General features: G+C 38.6%; 1 protein-coding gene across 2 annotated transcripts in view; it reads right to left on the bottom strand.

Moving 5' to 3' along the window:
- The window catches only part of LOC107562147 (PHD finger protein 21B-like), an 83,866-nt gene that overhangs the window by 3,907 nt on the left and 60,926 nt on the right, over nt 1–19,033 (bottom strand). For both annotated transcript variants that reach the window (XM_016246729.1, XM_016246728.1), the window contains exons 3-12: nt 17,893–17,985; nt 16,368–16,712; nt 16,081–16,206; nt 11,082–11,133; nt 5,828–5,904; nt 5,684–5,738; nt 5,356–5,378; nt 3,308–3,466; nt 448–514; nt 236–339 (exon numbers count right to left, since the gene is read on the bottom strand). In XM_016246729.1, coding sequence (XP_016102215.1) covers nt 236–339; nt 448–514; nt 3,308–3,466; nt 5,356–5,378; nt 5,684–5,738; nt 5,828–5,904; nt 11,082–11,133; nt 16,081–16,206; nt 16,368–16,712; nt 17,893–17,985 — 1,101 coding nt within the window. The remainder of the gene's footprint in view (nt 1–235; nt 340–447; nt 515–3,307; nt 3,467–5,355; nt 5,379–5,683; nt 5,739–5,827; nt 5,905–11,081; nt 11,134–16,080; nt 16,207–16,367; nt 16,713–17,892; nt 17,986–19,033) is intronic.

Genomic DNA, 19,033 nt, shown 5'->3' with positions numbered 1-19,033 from the left:
GCTGCCGTCGCATCATCCAGGTGGATGCTGCACACTGGTGGTGGATGAGGAGATACCCCCTGACAATGTGAAGCGCTTTGAGTGCCTAGAAAAGTGCTATATAAATGTAATGAATTATAATTATATATATATATATATATGTGTGTGTGAGTTTTTAAAATCAATAGATTTTTCAAATCAAAATTAAAATTAGGTAGTCAATATTTCAACTCTGCCCTATTCAGCAGTTTCTTACAGAGAGAGAATCGTAGAGTCTCTTGTCCTCTTCACTCAGATGTTCACACTCTAGTTTCAGCTCAGTGTTTCTCCTCATTAGCTTCCTGCGTTCCTCCTCTCTCACTGCACAAACACACATATATTCATCATCATCATCTTCATCTTCATCATCATTGAGAACCGAGGATTCCCGAGGAGTGCTAGTGCATTCAGATGTGTTTGACAGCTCACCTGTTTTATGTGTAACATATGACTGGATGAAGTTCTGTGGCCAAGACAAGTTCTCTTTGTTCAAAACCTTCAAAAAAGAAGCAGAACAGAGAATGAGCAGATTCAGTTTGTCTTCTTTACACAAACAAAACCTAAAGACCTGCACACTTTCATTTTTGTTCAGGGTATAGTTTTGCATCATTTGTGTAAGCAAAATTAATTTTCTCTAGTGTATGAATTAATAATTCACGAAGGAAGACAATGCTTCAAAACTTTCTAAACAACACTGTAATAATTATAATTTATAATAATAATTTATGCATTTAGCTACACATTTTTTACCAGTATGTGTATTCCCTGGGAATCAAACCCACTACTTCTTTGCACTGCTAACGCAATGCTCTACCACTGAGCCACAGGAACTCTTAATGTTGAAATTAACATTAACTAAGATTTATAAATGCTATAGAAGTATTGTTCATTCTTCGTTCATGTTAACTAAAGTAGTTAACTAATGTTAACTAATGAACCTTATTGTTAAGTATTACCAATTTTATTTTATATTGTCCCAGATAGTTTTCCAGATAGTGCATTCGAAATCATAAACATCTTAAATACATTTTCTAAATGTCTATTTGCCGTCTAACAGGAAACGTCCTAAAGACATATTGCTAATGAGCAAACACTCTAAGAAATATGTTGTCTAGATGTAAACACACATTAAATAGTCGTCTCTGAGATGTATGTGTGCTATCAGGGATAAGGCAACTAAATTTAATAATGTTGACCAAATTACAGCTTTTAACTGTAGAAATTTTTGGCCCCACTTTATATTAAGTGGCCTTAACTACTATGTACTTACATCAAAAAATAAGTACAGTGTACTTATTGTGTTCATATTGTATTGCAAAACACTTTTGCTGCTATTGAGGTGGGATACGAGTAAGGTTAGGGACAGGTTTGGTGGTATAGGTAGGTTTAAGGGTGGGTTAAGGTGTCAGGGATGGGTCAACAGTGTAATTTTTTATTTTAAAATTTCTAAAATGTAAGTACAATGTAAAGACATGTATGTACACAATAAGTGCATTGTACCAAATTATTAATTGAAATGTAAGCACATAGTTGTTAAGGCCACTTAATATAAAGTGGGTCCAAATTTTTTAAATGACTGTCTACAGTAAAGAATATAATTATTCCCCTAAATTATTCCTGCTTTTCCCCTAAATTATGTATTTGTAACAGAAGATAATTTTCAATATGACTTGGGCACTTTCATCAGAAATGTTGTATTTACAGTGGGGCAAAAAAGTATTTAGTCAGCCACCAATTGTGCAAGTTCTCCCACTTAAAAAGATGAGAGAGGCCTGTAATTTTCATCATAGGTATACCTCAACTATGAGAGACAAAATGAGAAAAAAAATCCAGAAAATCACATTGTAGGATTTTTAAAGAATTAATTGGTAAATTCCTCGGTAAAATAAGTATTTGGTCACCTACAAACAAGCAAGATTTCTGGCCCTCACAGACCTGTAACTTCTTCTTTAAGAGGCTCCTCTGCCCTCCACTCATTACCTGTATTAATGGCATCTGTTTGAACTCATTATCAGTATAAAAGACACCTGTCCACAACCTCAAACAATCACACTCCAAACTCCACCATGGCCAAGACCAAAGAGCTGGCAAAGGACACCAGAAACAAAATTGTAGACCTGCACCAGGCTGGGAAGACTGAAGCCAGGGACTCAAATCCTGCAGTGCCAGACGTGTCCCCCTGCTTAAGCCAGTACATGTCCAGGCCCGTCTGAAGTTTGCTAGAGAGCATTTGGATGATCCAGAAGAGGATTGGGAGAATGTCATATGGTCAGATGAAACCAAAATAGAATTTTTGGTAAAAACTCAACTTGTCGTGTTTGGAGGAGAAAGAATGCTGAGTTGCATCCAAAGAACACCATACCTACTGTGAAGCATGGGGGTGGAAACATCATGCTTTGGGGCTGTTTTTCTGCAAAGGGACCAGGACGACTGATCTGTGTAAACGAAAGAATGAATGGGGCCATGTATTGTGAGATTTTGAGTGAAAACCTCCTTCCATCAGCAAGGGCATTGAAGATGAAATGTGGCTGGGTCTTTCAGCATGACAATGATCCCAAACACACTGCCCGGGCAACGAAGGAGTGGCTTCGTAAGAAGCATTTCAAGGTCCTGGAGTGGCCTAGCCAGTCTCCAGATCTCAACCCCATAGAAAATCTTTGGAGGGAGTTGAAAATCCGTGTTGCCCAGCGACAGCCCCAAAACATTACTGCTCTTGAGGAATGGGCCAAAATACCAGCAACGGTGTGTGAAAACCTTGTGAAGACTTACAGAAAATGTTTGACCTCTGTCATTGCCAACAAAGGGTATATTATAACAAAGTATTGAGATGAAATTTTGTTATTGACCAAATACTTATTTTCCACCATAATTTGTAAATAAATTCTTTAAAAATCCTACAATGTGATTTTCTGGATTTTTTTTCTCATTTTGTCTCTCATAGTTGAGGTATACCTATGATGAAAATTACAGGCCTCTCTCATCTTTTTAAGTGGGAGAACTTGCACAATTGGTGGCTGACTAAATACTTTTTTTCCCCACTGTATGTTATCATTATGACATAAAAAGAGGACAGCTATATATATTTTCTAGTAAAAATATCGAATTATTCCTAAAACAAGATCAATTTATTACTTTGATAACTGCATGAGGCAAACATTTAGGTTGTATCCATGTAGAATACTACATCGTCCAGATGAAATGAAAAACGTCAAATAAATGTCCTGCAGACATCCTTGTGTTGTTGTGGTTTATATAATGTCTGTGTTCAAAGCATAGAAGAGAAACATACTTTCTTCTGGCACTTGGGGCACATCCACATGCCCCTGGTGGCAGTTTTGAGAGGTGGATGCAGGCAGTCGGGGTGATAGGCGCGGGTACAGGTGTGGCACGGCTGAAGATCTCCTTCCTGTTTACACACTGCACAGTGATCATCATGCTGCCGCTCCTCCTACGTCACACACACACATTTACAGAAACACACCACACAACAGTCTGTCAGCAATTCTTAATAAACACTTTTAATATTATTTAAAGATATAACTATTAGCCCTTTCATAAGTAAAATTAAGCTGTAAAAAAAGTAAATAATTAACGTTTTAAATGTGATTTAAGGAGTCCATTATTTTAGAACACATCACATTACTATTTCCATGCCAATGCATCAAGCTGTCACATGAAACTGTACAGACACAATAGTGCTATATGATATTGCTAATGTACTGGTTTGTTTATTTTTTTTTTTTATTACAATGATCATGTTAGTTGATCGGTAAGTTATAATGGCTATGGGTTTCATAGTGTTTGTTTATGATGAAACACAATCAAAGATTTTTTATTATTTTTGCCACTTCAATAAGTGTTTTTTACTAACTAAAATTGTTTTATTGTATACATAAACAATACAAATTGTACTTGTGTATATAAATGCCTGAAATAAGAAATATTTGGTTAAAATCAAAAACAGATTTTTGACCAAAGCTGTAAAGTATTTAAATTGTAATTTACTTAAATTGTATTTCAATTTGACTTCATTTCTAAAGTACTTTACCCTGAGAACTGAGTATTGTAATTTTATTAAAATGGGAAAGTACCATAACAATACATTCTGTCAGGACCACTATAGTCAAAGATGATTGACAATTAGCATACAGTTTGGATTGGCGGTATGGTTCCGTTCTGGGCAAGAACTCCCTGCGCATTCATGCAGCATAGCATGGATGAGAGCAGGGAGAGCATCGATAAACCCCCCCCCCCCCCCCCCCACCCGGAGGAAGAAAAAAACAAAAAAAAAACAAAAAGAAAAAAAACAAACATATCGACCAAAAAATAATCGGCATCATATATTGGCCATCGGCTGCCCTGATTTCTAAATATCGACATCGGCCAGTGAAAAACCCATCCCATAGGTTGATGGGGATCAGCGGAGAGTCAGCTGATGCGAGCTTGACTAACGTGACCTGCCAGAACTAATGCTACGCTTGATTTTTGTGTGGGTATGTTCCACAAAAAAAAAAAATCATACCAGTTTGGAACAGAAAAGGTTAAAGGGGTCCTATTATGCTTTTTCACTTTTTCAACTGTAGTTAGTCTGTAATGTTGCTGTTTGAGCATAAAAAAGATCTGCAAAGTTACAAAGCTCAAAGTCCAATTCAAAAGGAGATATTTTATTTAACATTAATCACTTTTCAAAACGCATATTTTCCGGGATTTGTGATATCACAAATATCGACGAATGGGATGAGACCTGGTTGAGCTGCACTAGAGAAGGCAACGAGTGTTATCACTATGTCGGAGACACGCTAGCTTTCCCAAGGCAGAAGAACTTAGAGTGGTTACAATCATCCGGGTTTAAATCACACTCAAATTGATTTGATTTTGAGCAATATTTACACTGAAGCTCACAGGAGGCGGCTATGGTAAGGGGCATGATATTTCCCGACCAGGCGCCGAGTGCTGCCAATCACAACACACACTAGTCCAGCTAACCAATCACAGCACATTTCGTATTTCAGAAGGCGGGCCTTCATTTGATACAGGAACTATTGCTCGAATAGTTCATGCCAGACTGGGGAGAGAGTGTTGTAATAATGTAAAATATGTGAAAAATAATGTGTTTTTCGAACAACCTAGTATGAGACCCTGTTCTAGTACACGCCCAAAACAAAATCAAGACTTTGTAAAAGAGCATAATAGGACCCCTTTAATTAAATGTTGACTGAATTCACATTTTTCTGATACATTTCGGTCATTTTTGTATATTTAAAATATGTCAAAACAATATATATTCTTGTCACAAGAGATTCACACACACAGAGTGATGTTAGAGTAAAGATGTACCTTCCAGCAGAGCTCCTCAGAGTCTAGCGTGTGAGTGAAAGCAGAGAGTAGGTTAGTAGCCGTCACACTGACAAAACTGAGTTATTAAGGGTTAAACAGCAATGTTGGCATGTATTCAGCAGGTTAAAGCAGTTAGCATTTGGTTTTATTAGTCAACCTTTCATGTCAAAGTAAAGTCACTGGTTAAAGATCTATTAAAACATGAGTATTTATGGTGAATGTGTGAGTTTAATTTATCCTTTTCAAACATGTTTCTGTGTATTTCATGCATTGTTTTTCAGCTCAACCCCAACACCATTATGTTGACAGAAGTAGAAATCTATTTTACCTCTCGCCGACAGAAACATCGCACTGTTCAGGTAATTGGAGGCAAGTCGTTTGCGCTAAAAAAAAAGCAAGATACAAGATGTTTCCAAATGAACAAAGCCATAAAATGAACATTATTTAAAGAAATTATGACTGGCAGACAGACCTCTGGTTCAAACAGTCCACTGTACGCAGGGTTAGCTGTGCTTCGCCTTTTTCTCTCGTGCCGTTTACTCTGGATCTCTGACAGAAATGAAAACACCATCTGTGATGGATCTTTAAACCCCAACATTTCACATTGAGTCCTTTTCTTAGTTTTTGTTTGTTAATGTGTTAAATGGTTTCATTCGAAGTTAAGCAGAAATCAGAATAATTGTCTCCTTTCAGTGTGAATTTTAATATAATTGGCCACAACACACAGGATGTTGAATTAGAATTTGAACTGAAATTAATTTCAAACTATTCAACACAACTGTATCAACACAAGTTTGGCGAATGTGTTCATTTATTCCCTGATATGTATAAAGCATTTTGAACTGACTAGACATTTCTCCAAGATCAATAATATCAAAACAATTAACAATCATCAAAAAGATTTTTAACAAACAGCACCACAAAATAACCATCACATTAAAAATTCATACTGACATCAAAAATTCAGTTTATTGATGATATATTGATATTTGGCACTATTTTGAAGGGTGATTTCAATCTTGGAAAATGAGATATTCTTCCACACTGGTCCATAAAATAAAAAATGAATTTGCTATTTCTAAGATTTAATTAATATGTCCATTGTTTAATGGAAATAGCTCATAGTGTATGGGTAATTCATACAAATTTTATAAATGTCATTATTAGGGGTGCTCCGATCAGGATTTTTGAGGCCGGTCACCGATCGCCGATCACAGAAAGCAATATCTGCCGATACTGATCACCGATACCGATCTTTTAAAGCCTTCTTTTTTATCATTTATAACTATTATATAATGATACTCCAATCAGGATTTTTAGACATTTATTCAGGGCCTGAATTTCATTTTTGAAAATGGGGGGAATTCCCCTCTTAGGTGTCTCTTGTGAGAGGGGAAGCAGTGCTTTCACACAAGAGTCCGATACTGATCCGTGGCTGTTTACCACAAACACAACATTTATCCATTATTTTCATTTCAAATCCAAACATTGTCACTGAAAATGCTTTTTCGGCATTGCAATTCTTTTTTTGCACAGTACAGTAATACAATCTTTCACAGACATGTTTAAACAATAAATATAAGCAACACATTATTCAATGCTTTTTACTTTTGCATTTACTTCTAGATTTATATATTAAGTTGCTCAAGCAAGTGGCAAAACATTTAAACAACTTTTCTTACGTTATCACAAACTTACCATTGATAGAAATGGTCAGCTCTACTGCCTTTTCTTTTGCATTTAAATCTTTATTACAAGCAACCATGCGGTTCATAATGAACTTTGTTTTCCTACCTCCACAAGTGCCATCTATTATTGCCTTGTTTATCTAAAAGTGCTCTTTCCCTTTAAACCTAGCCAAAAAGCCATACGTGTTAACTGTGAAACACAGTAGACTTTAATAATATGCATTTATGGTGTAATTACTACATTTTCGTGTCAATCCATGTTTACATTTACTCCAAACAATGCGCTGTTACTTTAATCAGCGCTTGCTGCGCAGCAATAGACTCGGTGCGCAAACGATCTCTGCACTGCTGCAGACGCAACGCTACTGGAACGCACTGACGGACTGCAACCGTGTGCAGTGTGCACGCTTTATTAATCCGTTAACATGAGCGCAGAAACAATACGCACCACGTATGCACTGCAAACGGAGTAATGTGAACCTGGCATTATGTGTGTGCGCTGCGAGTGTGCATGAGTGCTCAGTCTCCAGGAGAGCGTGCGAGCTCTGAATGGTAAAACACTGGCAAGAATTAAAAAGTAATGCAATTTAGAAACTTTAGTGACGATGTGACACTGCCTCGATTGTGCAAGTGACAATTCCATTGTCAACAGTGCAGCGTACAGTTCGCTTATAGACAAACGTGATATGTGAAACCATTTGCGTATTTTGAGAGCGAAAGAGAGCGTGCGTGCGGTGATTCACTCACGCTGTTTGTGAAATTACGTCTCACACAAGGTTTTCAAATGACTTTGAAATTACTTTGAGTACCTCACCTTCAGCATTATAATTATTTCACCCGTGCCGGACAGAGACTGACACGTGCCAAACCTCTGACGGCTGCATCATCAGTTTGAGATCGTTTTTTTGAGATCTGCCTTTTTAGAGACCGCCGATCAATCATCCCAACGTGATTATCGGCCGATAGTGATCGGTAGCCGATCAATCGGAGCACCCCTAGTCATTATTATAAACTACTTTGAATTTTATTCCATTTTAATTATACTAAATTTAATTAATATTATAATTACAATTCACCATATTGTTTGATACCTCAATTCAAATTCAGGAAGTGAAGTTGCATTCACATGGCACTTCTCGTACAGTGTGCAACGCTCTTTAGGCTTTGTTTTGCTAATATTGGAGGCTCCTGATTGGAGGACATAATGTATGAATCATAACCTGCCAAACTGGCTATTAAGTTGATATGTGTGTTCCCACCATGGCTGATTTCCCCCCGGATATAGCGGGTTACTGAGTGGTAATCAGTGGCGGAGCCAGAGGGGTGTACAGGGTAGCACTAGACACCCCTGACATCTGTTTGGCCACCCCAGGTGCCACTGCAAAATTTAATATGCTACTATTTCATTTTCTTTGTTTAATCGTACTGAAAGAACCATTTATTTTAGCCTCAAACTCATGGACGCTTCATCTAGTCCGGTGTACCTTCCAGCCTCTGCTAACTTTCACGTTATGCTCTAATGCCATTCATTAATTTTCTTACGGAGTGAAAAACATCGCAGAGCAAAGAGGACACAGACAACGCGCGGACAGACAAGACAGAGCAGGTTACTTTTTATAAATAGTCTCATCATTCAAATTCTGCTAGTTTTATTAAGAATTTCAAACGATAAATACAATTTTGGAGCTCTTTAGTGGCGTGACGGTTCATGTGCGCTCCCGCTTTGCCTCAGTTCATGCGAAGCAGGACTGAATTCTAACTAGTATGAAATAAACGTGAACGAACATCCGAGGGCATCTTAAGTTATTATAATTAATAAAAATGTATAGATATAACTTAATTATAAAAATGGTCAAATATGAACAAATCAATTGTTACTTTTAACCTTAACAATAGGGTTCCCTGTATAGTTTAGTTTAGAAGAAATTGAGAAAAAATAATATGTACTTAATCACAAGCTTGTTAATTATTCCTTAATAATTCTCACTCCAGGCTGAACTCAAAAGTTGGCAATTCTATTTGAAGTAAGTTGAAGGTTTAGGCTTCCTTAAAAACATTTACAAATTTCACTTTTGCATCTTTTGCGCCAACCGCTGGTTAATCAGAAGATAGAAATAAGAGAAATATGTTACTATAGACTAACATTTGAATTTATGAATGTAAAGATAATGTGGGGCAATCAGCAATTGTAGTATTTATTCATGCTTTTTTTATGCCAGGTTAGAGTACACTGATTTTCTGTCATGGTCTATGGACCCCCTGAATTAGCCTTGGCCACCCCATGTATAAAACTCTAGCTCTGCCACTAAATGTAACTCACCTTCCAAGTGTTCTGTGGTGACCAGGCCTAGTGCGACCATGAAGGCAGTTTTCTGTAGGACAGAAGGTTAATAAAGTAAATACATTAAACATTGAACTACCTTTGATGTTAATTTAAGTCTTTCTCTTCAGAACTAAATTCATTTGACAACATGTCCAAACACCAGCAACATTTGGGCTGAACTCAGGGCAGCGGAGAGAAAATGGCGCAAATCAAAAGATTCAGCTGATCTCAGCAGGTATCAGTCACTGCTATGTTCATTTTCCGCCAAAGTTCATGCTGCCAAAACTACCTTCTTCCATAACAAGATCAACAGCGCATCAGACACAAGCAAACTCTTCAAAACATTCAATACGCTCCTTTGTCCCCCTCTGCCACCTCCCACCACCTCTTCCCAAAACCACATCCATCAGCAGTCAGTTCTCAGCTCCACTCACCCAGGATCTCTCAGCAAACACTCACACAGCTGACCATCTTCTCTCCTCCTTCTCTCCTCTTACAGAAGATGAAGTCTCTAAATTAGAGATGCACTGATTGCAATTTTCTTGGCCGATTCCGATTTTTTATTAGTGTGGTCTGCCGATTCCGATTTTCTTTCAAAGAACTATAACTGACAGCATATACAAACAAAAATCTACTTTTCTTCAACGCTAAGTTTTATTTTCATAAAAAAAAACACAAGTAAAAAGTCAGTGCTAAAATAAGAACAAATAAAAAATTACACGAATAAATGCAATAGAATAAAGAGAGCTATGAAACTAAGTTTTTCAGGTTAAGTAAGTTTAAGTTTTATTCAGATAAGAAATACTACAGAAATTAAAGTAATCAAATGTAAAATAACACATCCAGTTCATTATAAAAATGAAATACAGATTAATGTTTACCATTAAAGTTATAAAACGTATTCAGTCAAGAGCAGAAATTGATTTTCTTTGTCTTTTGTCTTTGATAAACATGACAGAGAGCAGCAGGACTATTGGACTGCGGTCCCTTTAAGAGTTTATCCACGGACCCAATATACTGTTACACAACATGCGTTCTCTTTCTCAAATATTTAACGTTCCAAAACTGACTGCGTTTAACTGGATACTCGCCAAGACGGACATTTTGACAGTTTTGTGTTAGGGTTGTGACGGTGAGGAAATTTTCACCGTGTGGGCGGGGGCGTTCCCTCTTTTCCTAGCTTTTCTTTTGCTTTTAAATAGCTTGTAAAAGCTGTGTGCGCATTTTACTTTCACTTTCAGATAGCGGCAATTCGGAGCAAATTAACTGTTAGTTTTTAGTTCTTTTGAATTTCCCCTCTTTTCCTTGCTTTCCTTCACTTTTAAATAGCTTAAAAGCTATTTCAAATTAGCGGCAGTTCGGCGTCCATTGCTTGAATGCAACAACAAAATACAACGTCAAACTCACTTTAGCCTATATATAAAACATAGAACTTTTATTAACAAAACAAATAAAAATACACCATGCTATAGGGCAGGCTATGCCTAATATAAAATAACAAATAACTTACATAAAGTTTAAATAGGTATACAAAACTGGAAATAGGCTAAGCAAACTTGTATAATATATAACTAAATAAATAAGAAATGTAGAACATTTATTAGCAAAACGAGTAAGAAAGCTCGGAGGCATGGCATACACCTTGATGTAAAAATAAATAAATAAATGACACAAAGTTGAATAAAACTCTAGCTCTGCCACTAAATGTAACTCACCTTCCAAGTGTTCTGTGGTGACCAGGCCTAGTGCGACCATGAAGGCAGTTTTCTGTAGGACAGAAGGTTAATAAAGTAAATACATTAAACATTGAACTACCTTTGATGTTAATTTAAGTCTTTCTCTTCAGAACTAAATTCATTTGACAACATGTCCAAACACCAGCAACATTTGGGCTGAACTCAGGGCAGCGGAGAGAAAATGGCGCAAATCAAAAGATTCAGCTGATCTCAGCAGGTATCAGTCACTGCTATGTTCATTTTCCGCCAAAGTTCATGCTGCCAAAACTACCTTCTTCCATAACAAGATCAACAGCGCATCAGACACAAGCAAACTCTTCAAAACATTCAATACGCTCCTTTGTCCCCCTCTGCCACCTCCCACCACCTCTTCCCAAAACCACATCCATCAGCAGTCAGTTCTCAGCTCCACTCACCCAGGATCTCTCAGCAAACACTCACACAGCTGACCATCTTCTCTCCTCCTTCTCTCCTCTTACAGAAGATGAAGTCTCTAAATTAGAGATGCACTGATTGCAATTTTCTTGGCCGATTCCGATTTTTTATTAGTGTGGTCTGCCGATTCCGATTTTCTTTCAAAGAACTATAACTGACAGCATATACAAACAAAAATCTACTTTTCTTCAACGCTAAGTTTTATTTTCATAAAAAAAAACACAAGTAAAAAGTCAGTGCTAAAATAAGAACAAATAAAAAATTACACGAATAAATGCAATAGAATAAAGAGAGCTATGAAACTAAGTTTTTCAGGTTAAGTAAGTTTAAGTTTTATTCAGATAAGAAATACTACAGAAATTAAAGTAATCAAATGTAAAATAACACATCCAGTTCATTATAAAAATGAAATACAGATTAATGTTTACCATTAAAGTTATAAAACGTATTCAGTCAAGAGCAGAAATTGATTTTCTTTGTCTTTTGTCTTTGATAAACATGACAGAGAGCAGCAGGACTATTGGACTGCGGTCCCTTTAAGAGTTTATCCACGGACCCAATATACTGTTACACAACATGCGTTCTCTTTCTCAAATATTTAACGTTCCAAAACTGACTGCGTTTAACTGGATACTCGCCAAGACGGACATTTTGACAGTTTTGTGTTAGGGTTGTGACGGTGAGGAAATTTTCACCGTGTGGGCGGGGGCGTTCCCTCTTTTCCTAGCTTTTCTTTTGCTTTTAAATAGCTTGTAAAAGCTGTGTGCGCATTTTACTTTCACTTTCAGATAGCGGCAATTCGGAGCAAATTAACTGTTAGTTTTTAGTTCTTTTGAATTTCCCCTCTTTTCCTTGCTTTCCTTCACTTTTAAATAGCTTAAAAGCTATTTCAAATTAGCGGCAGTTCGGCGTCCATTGCTTGAATGCAACAACAAAATACAACGTCAAACTCACTTTAGCCTATATATAAAACATAGAACTTTTATTAACAAAACAAATAAAAATACACCATGCTATAGGGCAGGCTATGCCTAATATAAAATAACAAATAACTTACATAAAGTTTAAATAGGTATACAAAACTGGAAATAGGCTAAGCAAACTTGTATAATATATAACTAAATAAATAAGAAATGTAGAACATTTATTAGCAAAACGAGTAAGAAAGCTCGGAGGCATGGCATACACCTTGATGTAAAAATAAATAAATAAATGACACAAAGTTGAAATAAAGTAAAAATCAGCAAACAATGTGGAACCAATTAAGTAAGAAACGAATGTTTAAAAAAACTTCCAAAAGCACCTTACATAAATGGCAAATGTCAACAGGCTTTTCAAAATCCAAAATATTGCCAAACAGGCACTTTTGCATCTCGTTTCGAAACTAAGTCATCTGCCATCGTCATGTCTTGTCTCGTCTCACCTCACCTCACCTCACTCTTCTTGTCAGTCAGCTCGACTCACTCTCCTCACTGGATAAATGAAATCTGATCTGTGATGCGACTGTCATTCAGCACGCTACATTGAGCAGCCGCGTTCAGTTTTTAATTGTAGTGTCTGTTCTTTTACTGAACAAAACGATTTTTATTACTATAAAAAATCTAAACGATGGTGGGGGTCTGTGCCGCGGTGGGCAAGTGACATAACCGGTGTTGCGGCTTAACACCGGTATCACCGTCAGCACCGTCTATCGCGGCAAGCCTATTTTGTATGTATTTGACCATTTTAGCTACTCATTTTGGTATTTGGGGCTCACAAGCTGTTTGAGACTGAGCGCGGCTTGTGCACTCCACTAATATAGATCAGTGGTGGTGCGCATGCTTTTGGTGTAAGGGCGAAACCTGCGGGAATGACTAAAATAATGCGCAATACAAGCAATACAAGCGAATGAGACGTGTGTGGGAGAGAAGGGGTCATCGGAGAGAAGAGAGCGAGAATGCGCGGCTAACGTTATTGCCTGTGCCGCTGGTAACAAAATGGATCGGTTCGGAATCTGAAAGAAGTGAGACTGACCAGCCAGTCACTGATCTGGGCCGATCATGAGGAAAATCTGCCAATTCCGATCCCTAGTCGATCGATCGGTGCATATCTACTCTAAACTTATTCTCTCCAGCCACCCTACCGCCTGTCCTCTAGACTCCATCCCCACACATCTCCTACAAGTTATTTCCCCTGCACTTCTGCCTTCACTCACACACATCATCAACACATCTCTTCTTTTTCCCTCTGCATTCAAGCAGGCTCGGTTAACCCCACTGCTTAAAAAACCTACACTAGACACCTCACTTATGGCACTTTTTCACTGCTTGGTACGACTCGGCTCGGCACGGCTCAGTACGGCACGGCAAGGTTTGCGTTTTCCACTGCAGTTTAGTACGGCTCAACAGACCATGAAACAGTCATTTTTTGGTTGTTAAAAAAAGGTGCGCTCGATCAAAACAGTTGCGTTCGATCCTTCGCTGGCTGTGCTAATTTAAATCTAGCGGTTCTGTTGTGTCTCGTGTCGCAAGTTCAGGTAGTGACGATTCTCTCCGGCCAATCAGTGATCAGCAGAGTTTGCACGTCACGTTTTGATAATGTTACGGTTCGCTTGGAATCTCAACCGAGGTGGTACTGAAAAAAGTACCAGGTACTGTGCCCAGTGGAAAACCCTCCAAAAGTGAACCATACCGAACTGTACCGTGCCATACCATGCAGTGGAAAAGCGCCATTAATGAAAGCTACAGGCCAGTGTCGCTCCTCCCTTTCATAGCAAAATCACTTCAAAGCACTGTTTTCAAGCAAGTGTCTTCCTTCAAATCACAGAACAACCAGCTGGACAGTGACCAATCTGGATTTAAAAGTGGCCATTCAACTGAAACCACTTTGCTATCAGTCAGTGAAGTGCTACGGAGTGCAAGAGCTGAGTTCAAACCTTCAGTTCTCATTCTCCTAGATCTATCTGCTGCATTTGACACTGTTAATCATCAAATCATTCTGTCCACCCTCACATCACTGGAATTGCACTCCACTGGTTGGAGTCTTACTTCACAGGTAGGTACTTAAGGGTGGCTTGGGGAGGAGAGGTATCCAAATCACATCAACTGGTCCATGGGTTCCTCAGGGATAAGTTCTTGGGCCCCTCCTCTTCTCTATATTCACTACATCACTGGGACCCATCATTCAGGCGCATGGTTTTTCCTATCATTGCTATGCTGATGACACGCAGCTCTACCTCTCATTTCAACCAGATGATTCAACAATACCTGCTTGGATCTCAGACTGCCTGACGGACATCTCGGCTTGGATGAAAGAGCATCACCTGCAGCTCAACCTGGCAAAGACAGAACTGCTCATCTTCCCAGCCACCCCATCAGTACAGCACCAGTTTACCATCCAACTGGGCTCATCAACGATAATCCCATCGAGTTTGGCCAGGAATCTTGGGGTGATCCTTGATGATCAGCTGACCTTTGAAGATCACATTGCAAAAACAGCACGATCATGCAGGTTTGCACTACACAACATCAGGAAAATCAGACCCTTCCTAAAAGAGCATGCAACACAGCTTCTCATCCAGGCCCTTGTCATTTCTAGGTTGGACTACTGCAGTGTTCTACTGGCTGGAATTCCAACATGTGCAATCAGAATGCAGCAGCATGTCTTGTTTTCAATGAGCCCAAGAGAGCCATGTCACACTGCTTCTCATCTCTCTGCACTGGCTTCCAGTCATGGCCTGCATCAAGTTCAAGACATTGGTGCTTGCCTACAGAACTGCCACAGGCTTCGCACCCTCCTACCTCCGCTCTCTCCTATGCATCTACATCCCCTCCAGAAGCCTGTGGTCGGTAAATGAGTGGCTACACAAAATCACTCTCAAGGATGTTTTCTTTCACCGTACCATGTTGGTGGAATGACCTACCCAACTCCAACATCCAAACAGTTGAATCCCCCACAATCTTCAAGAAACAACTGAAAACTCATTTCTTCCGTGAACATCTAACTGCCTCCAATAATAATAATAATTTTTTTTTAAATTCTATGCCTTAACTTTTTCTGTTCTCTTATTATCCTCCTGTCCTAGCATTTTACTATTTTGAATGATTACAGAAACCTTGTATAACGGGCACTTCTCGTGTTTTTTGCCATCTTAAGATACATCGCTTGTTGTATTCCTCAACTGTAAGTCGCAAGATTCCAAGAATAAGAAAATGGTTTGGATGAACTGTAATTTAATGTTGTAGTACTCAAGTCCAGACAATACCAGACACAGACTCAAGTCCTCCACAAGTCCGAGTTCAAGACTATATTTTCAGGAATAGTTGGACTCGGCCTGGACTCAGACTCTAATAAACGAGTCTCGACTAGTCATAAATAATATAGTCTCAAACTCGAACTTGACAGTCCGAGTCCTGTCTTGGCCTCCAGTATTACAACACTGCTGTAATTAGTCACTGCCATGTCAATCAGATGGTCTCTTCCTGTCTAAGTCCACTGGTCATATCAACAATTAACTGTAATACAAACTTTTTTTTCTAACAGTTGAGACTGGTTGTGAGTGTACCTCTGGATCCTCCTCATTTTTAGATGGGGTTGAGGGGTGAGGGCGTGGCTCCTTCACAGGACTGTTAGTTTGTGAGGCCGGAGAACTCTTGGAGTTGCTGGGAATCTGGGGCTGAATGATTATAACCTGGATACACATATTAAAAATCTTAAATCAACTGAACAGATACTGTGCATCTAATTAGCATTTGCCACAGCGTGACACTAAGCATCATGCAAGTTCAAAACTAATTCAGCATGCTGAGCAGCATGTTTAATTGTTAAGTAGGTGATAAAAGAACTTCTGACCTTGCTGTCAGGGCTGAAAATCAGCGGTTGCACCTTAATGGCCTCGGCTACTCCTGACACCCCATGGGCTGCAGCCGAGGCTGCTGAGATGATGGCATAAGCCACCCCTTGACTTGCGGAGGCTGCGGATGTGCTTGGCGCAGACGAGGACAAAGAGGAACTCTCTTGCTGCCTGTTGGAGAGTCTCTCATGACTGAAGGTGCTGTTGGCAGTTGGCAAAGATGCGCCTTGGCTCTTTGGGCTGACCACAGCCATGCTCTGCGACACGGCCAGTGTTTGACCGGACTGCTGCTCTCGGCATGGGCTGTGGGGAAGGCTGTCTGGAATGAGAGTCTTTGGCCTAACCTAAAAAGACGGAGACCACAAAGTTTAGTCCCCAAAGCAGCAGATGGCTCTTGGCTTTGGCTTGATCGTTCAATCTTTCAGGTATAGTTTCAGAAAGCTTTTGTTTGACATTGTTCTTAGTTTCAGGGTATTTTGGATGAATTTTGGCTCGTTTATGATCTCTTTAAATGAATCTCAGATGTTTATGTCATAAATGAATAGTTTGTGAATAAAATTCTATGTGAGCACAAAGTTTTCTGGTTATTTTCACTTTGGTATAATTTCAAATGCATTTTGCCATTATGATACAAAACTGATGATGGAGGAATTTTACTCCAGCAATTGTCATTTAGAGAGCAAGTGCCATGGTTTATGTAAAAAGGTGAGTTGATTAAAACTATTTTATTCACTTTATATGCTTTAGACATGTATAACATCCACGTTTCACATCATTATTGGATGCTTTAATAAAATAATTGTGTATGCATGACTTAATTTTGTGATTACGTACACAAACTGGTGAATCGGTTATCTGAACCAGTTCATTAGAATGAACTGTCCAAAAGAACCAGTTTGCAGAAAAACTGTTTGTCTGAAGCTATATGGATTAAAGGTAATAATGTTGTAAATAATAATTTTGTTTTGCCTGTATATTCTTTACTGATTCTCAAAGAGATGGTAGCCATGAACTTGCATTTTATGATCAAAACCCACGGGTTCAATCTTGTATACTGTTCTAATGAAGAAGAAAATAAGTCACCTGAAAGTAAATTGACAACAAATTTTAATTTCTGGATGAACTTTAAGACATACACTTACATATATGTAAATATGCAATATTATTCAGAAATCTTTGTTGATGAAAAGGATACTACATAAGTCAACCACTCAAGTTCGTTAATTTCTTCAGTTTAATTCAATATATTCATTAATCAATTATTAATGCAATTATTTCATTAATTACAAAAAAAGAAACTCTCTTAAAGGAAAGTATAAATTAGGGACAAAAACCAATAAAATGAATAAAAGTGTCTGTTATGAATCTCTCTCATTCTCACTTTTAGCTGCTCCTGTTTTATTATCTACACTTGACACTTGCCGTGTCTTTGACATGTTTTAAAAGTGTCAGCTATGAAAATTATTTGTAAATAATAAGGTTTCATGAATAAAGGTTTGAATGTTTTGTAATGTTGTGTATTACCTGAGGTAGCACACTGGGTGAGTGTCCTGCCAGCCGCTGCAGAGAGCTGATGTGAGGCACCTTTATCGGGATCGCGGTGAGGGCTCCCAACATCTGTCAGAGACAAACCAAACATATGATGAGAAAGGAATAGCAATCATTTCAGATGTTAGGAGGACAGAATGATGGAAAAAAGATCCGTAATTGTGTAGTTGTAGTTACTTCTGTGTGGAGACGTGCTGAAATCGCGTTTGGTCTCGTACTGTATCGCGTACCTTGTCAGTGTTGTGCGCTTTGCTTGGCCATTTGTTGTGATAAACAGGAAAGTGTGTTCAAGCGCCAGCAAAACAGTGTAAAGAAATATTTTTTTGTGAGAAGCAGTCAATCAGCAGAAGTTTAAAGCAGCTTGTAAGTGTATTTATTTCTTGTCTCAGTGTTTAGCGCAGTTGTCGTTGCTAGGAAAAGCTTGTTTTGTTTACTGTGTGGAGACGTGCTGAAATCGCGTTTGGTCTCGTACTGTATCGCGCACCTTGTCAGTGTTGTGCGCTTTGCTTGGCCATTTGTTGTGATAAACAGGAAAGTGTGTTCAAGCACCAGCAAAACAGTGTAAAGAAATACTCTTTGTGAGAAGCAGTCAATCAGCAGAAGTTTAAAGCAGCTTGTAAGTGTATTTATTTCTTGTCTCAGTGTTTAGCGCAGTTGTCGTTGCTAGGAAACGCTTGTTTTGTTTACTGTGTGGAGACGTGCTGAAATCGCGTTTGGTCTCGTACTGTATCGCGTACCTTGTCAGTGTTGTGCGCTTTGCTTGGCCATTTGTTGTGATAAACAGGAAAGTGTGTCCAGCTAAATTAAATTTGAGTTTTGTTAGACGAATATAAAAAGCTTCGTGTGAAGCTCTCCTCGTGTGAAGACCGAAGAGTGTAAAGACCATTGACTCTACCATTCGACTCTACCGAGCAGGGACACCGATAAGGGACATAAGTATCGCTTTTGAATAATTCTCTTTCCTACTACTTGTTTCCTTTCTGTTTTCAGTTTTTATAACCAATTCTTACTATGTGTTTCCAGATCCCTACTATCACTACCACTCGCAAACCAGGCATCACACACTGTAGGCAGCGCAATCCTAACAACCTGCGCACTTTTTCTATTGGTCTCTGGA

Source organism: Sinocyclocheilus grahami, unplaced genomic scaffold (genome assembly GCF_001515645.1).
Source record: "Sinocyclocheilus grahami isolate Dianchi unplaced genomic scaffold, SAMN03320097.WGS_v1.1 scaffold809.1, whole genome shotgun sequence".
NCBI lineage: Eukaryota > Metazoa > Chordata > Actinopteri > Cypriniformes > Cyprinidae > Sinocyclocheilus > Sinocyclocheilus grahami.
Note: the sequence above shows the minus strand (reverse complement) of the source record. Positions and strands in the feature narration are given on the sequence as shown.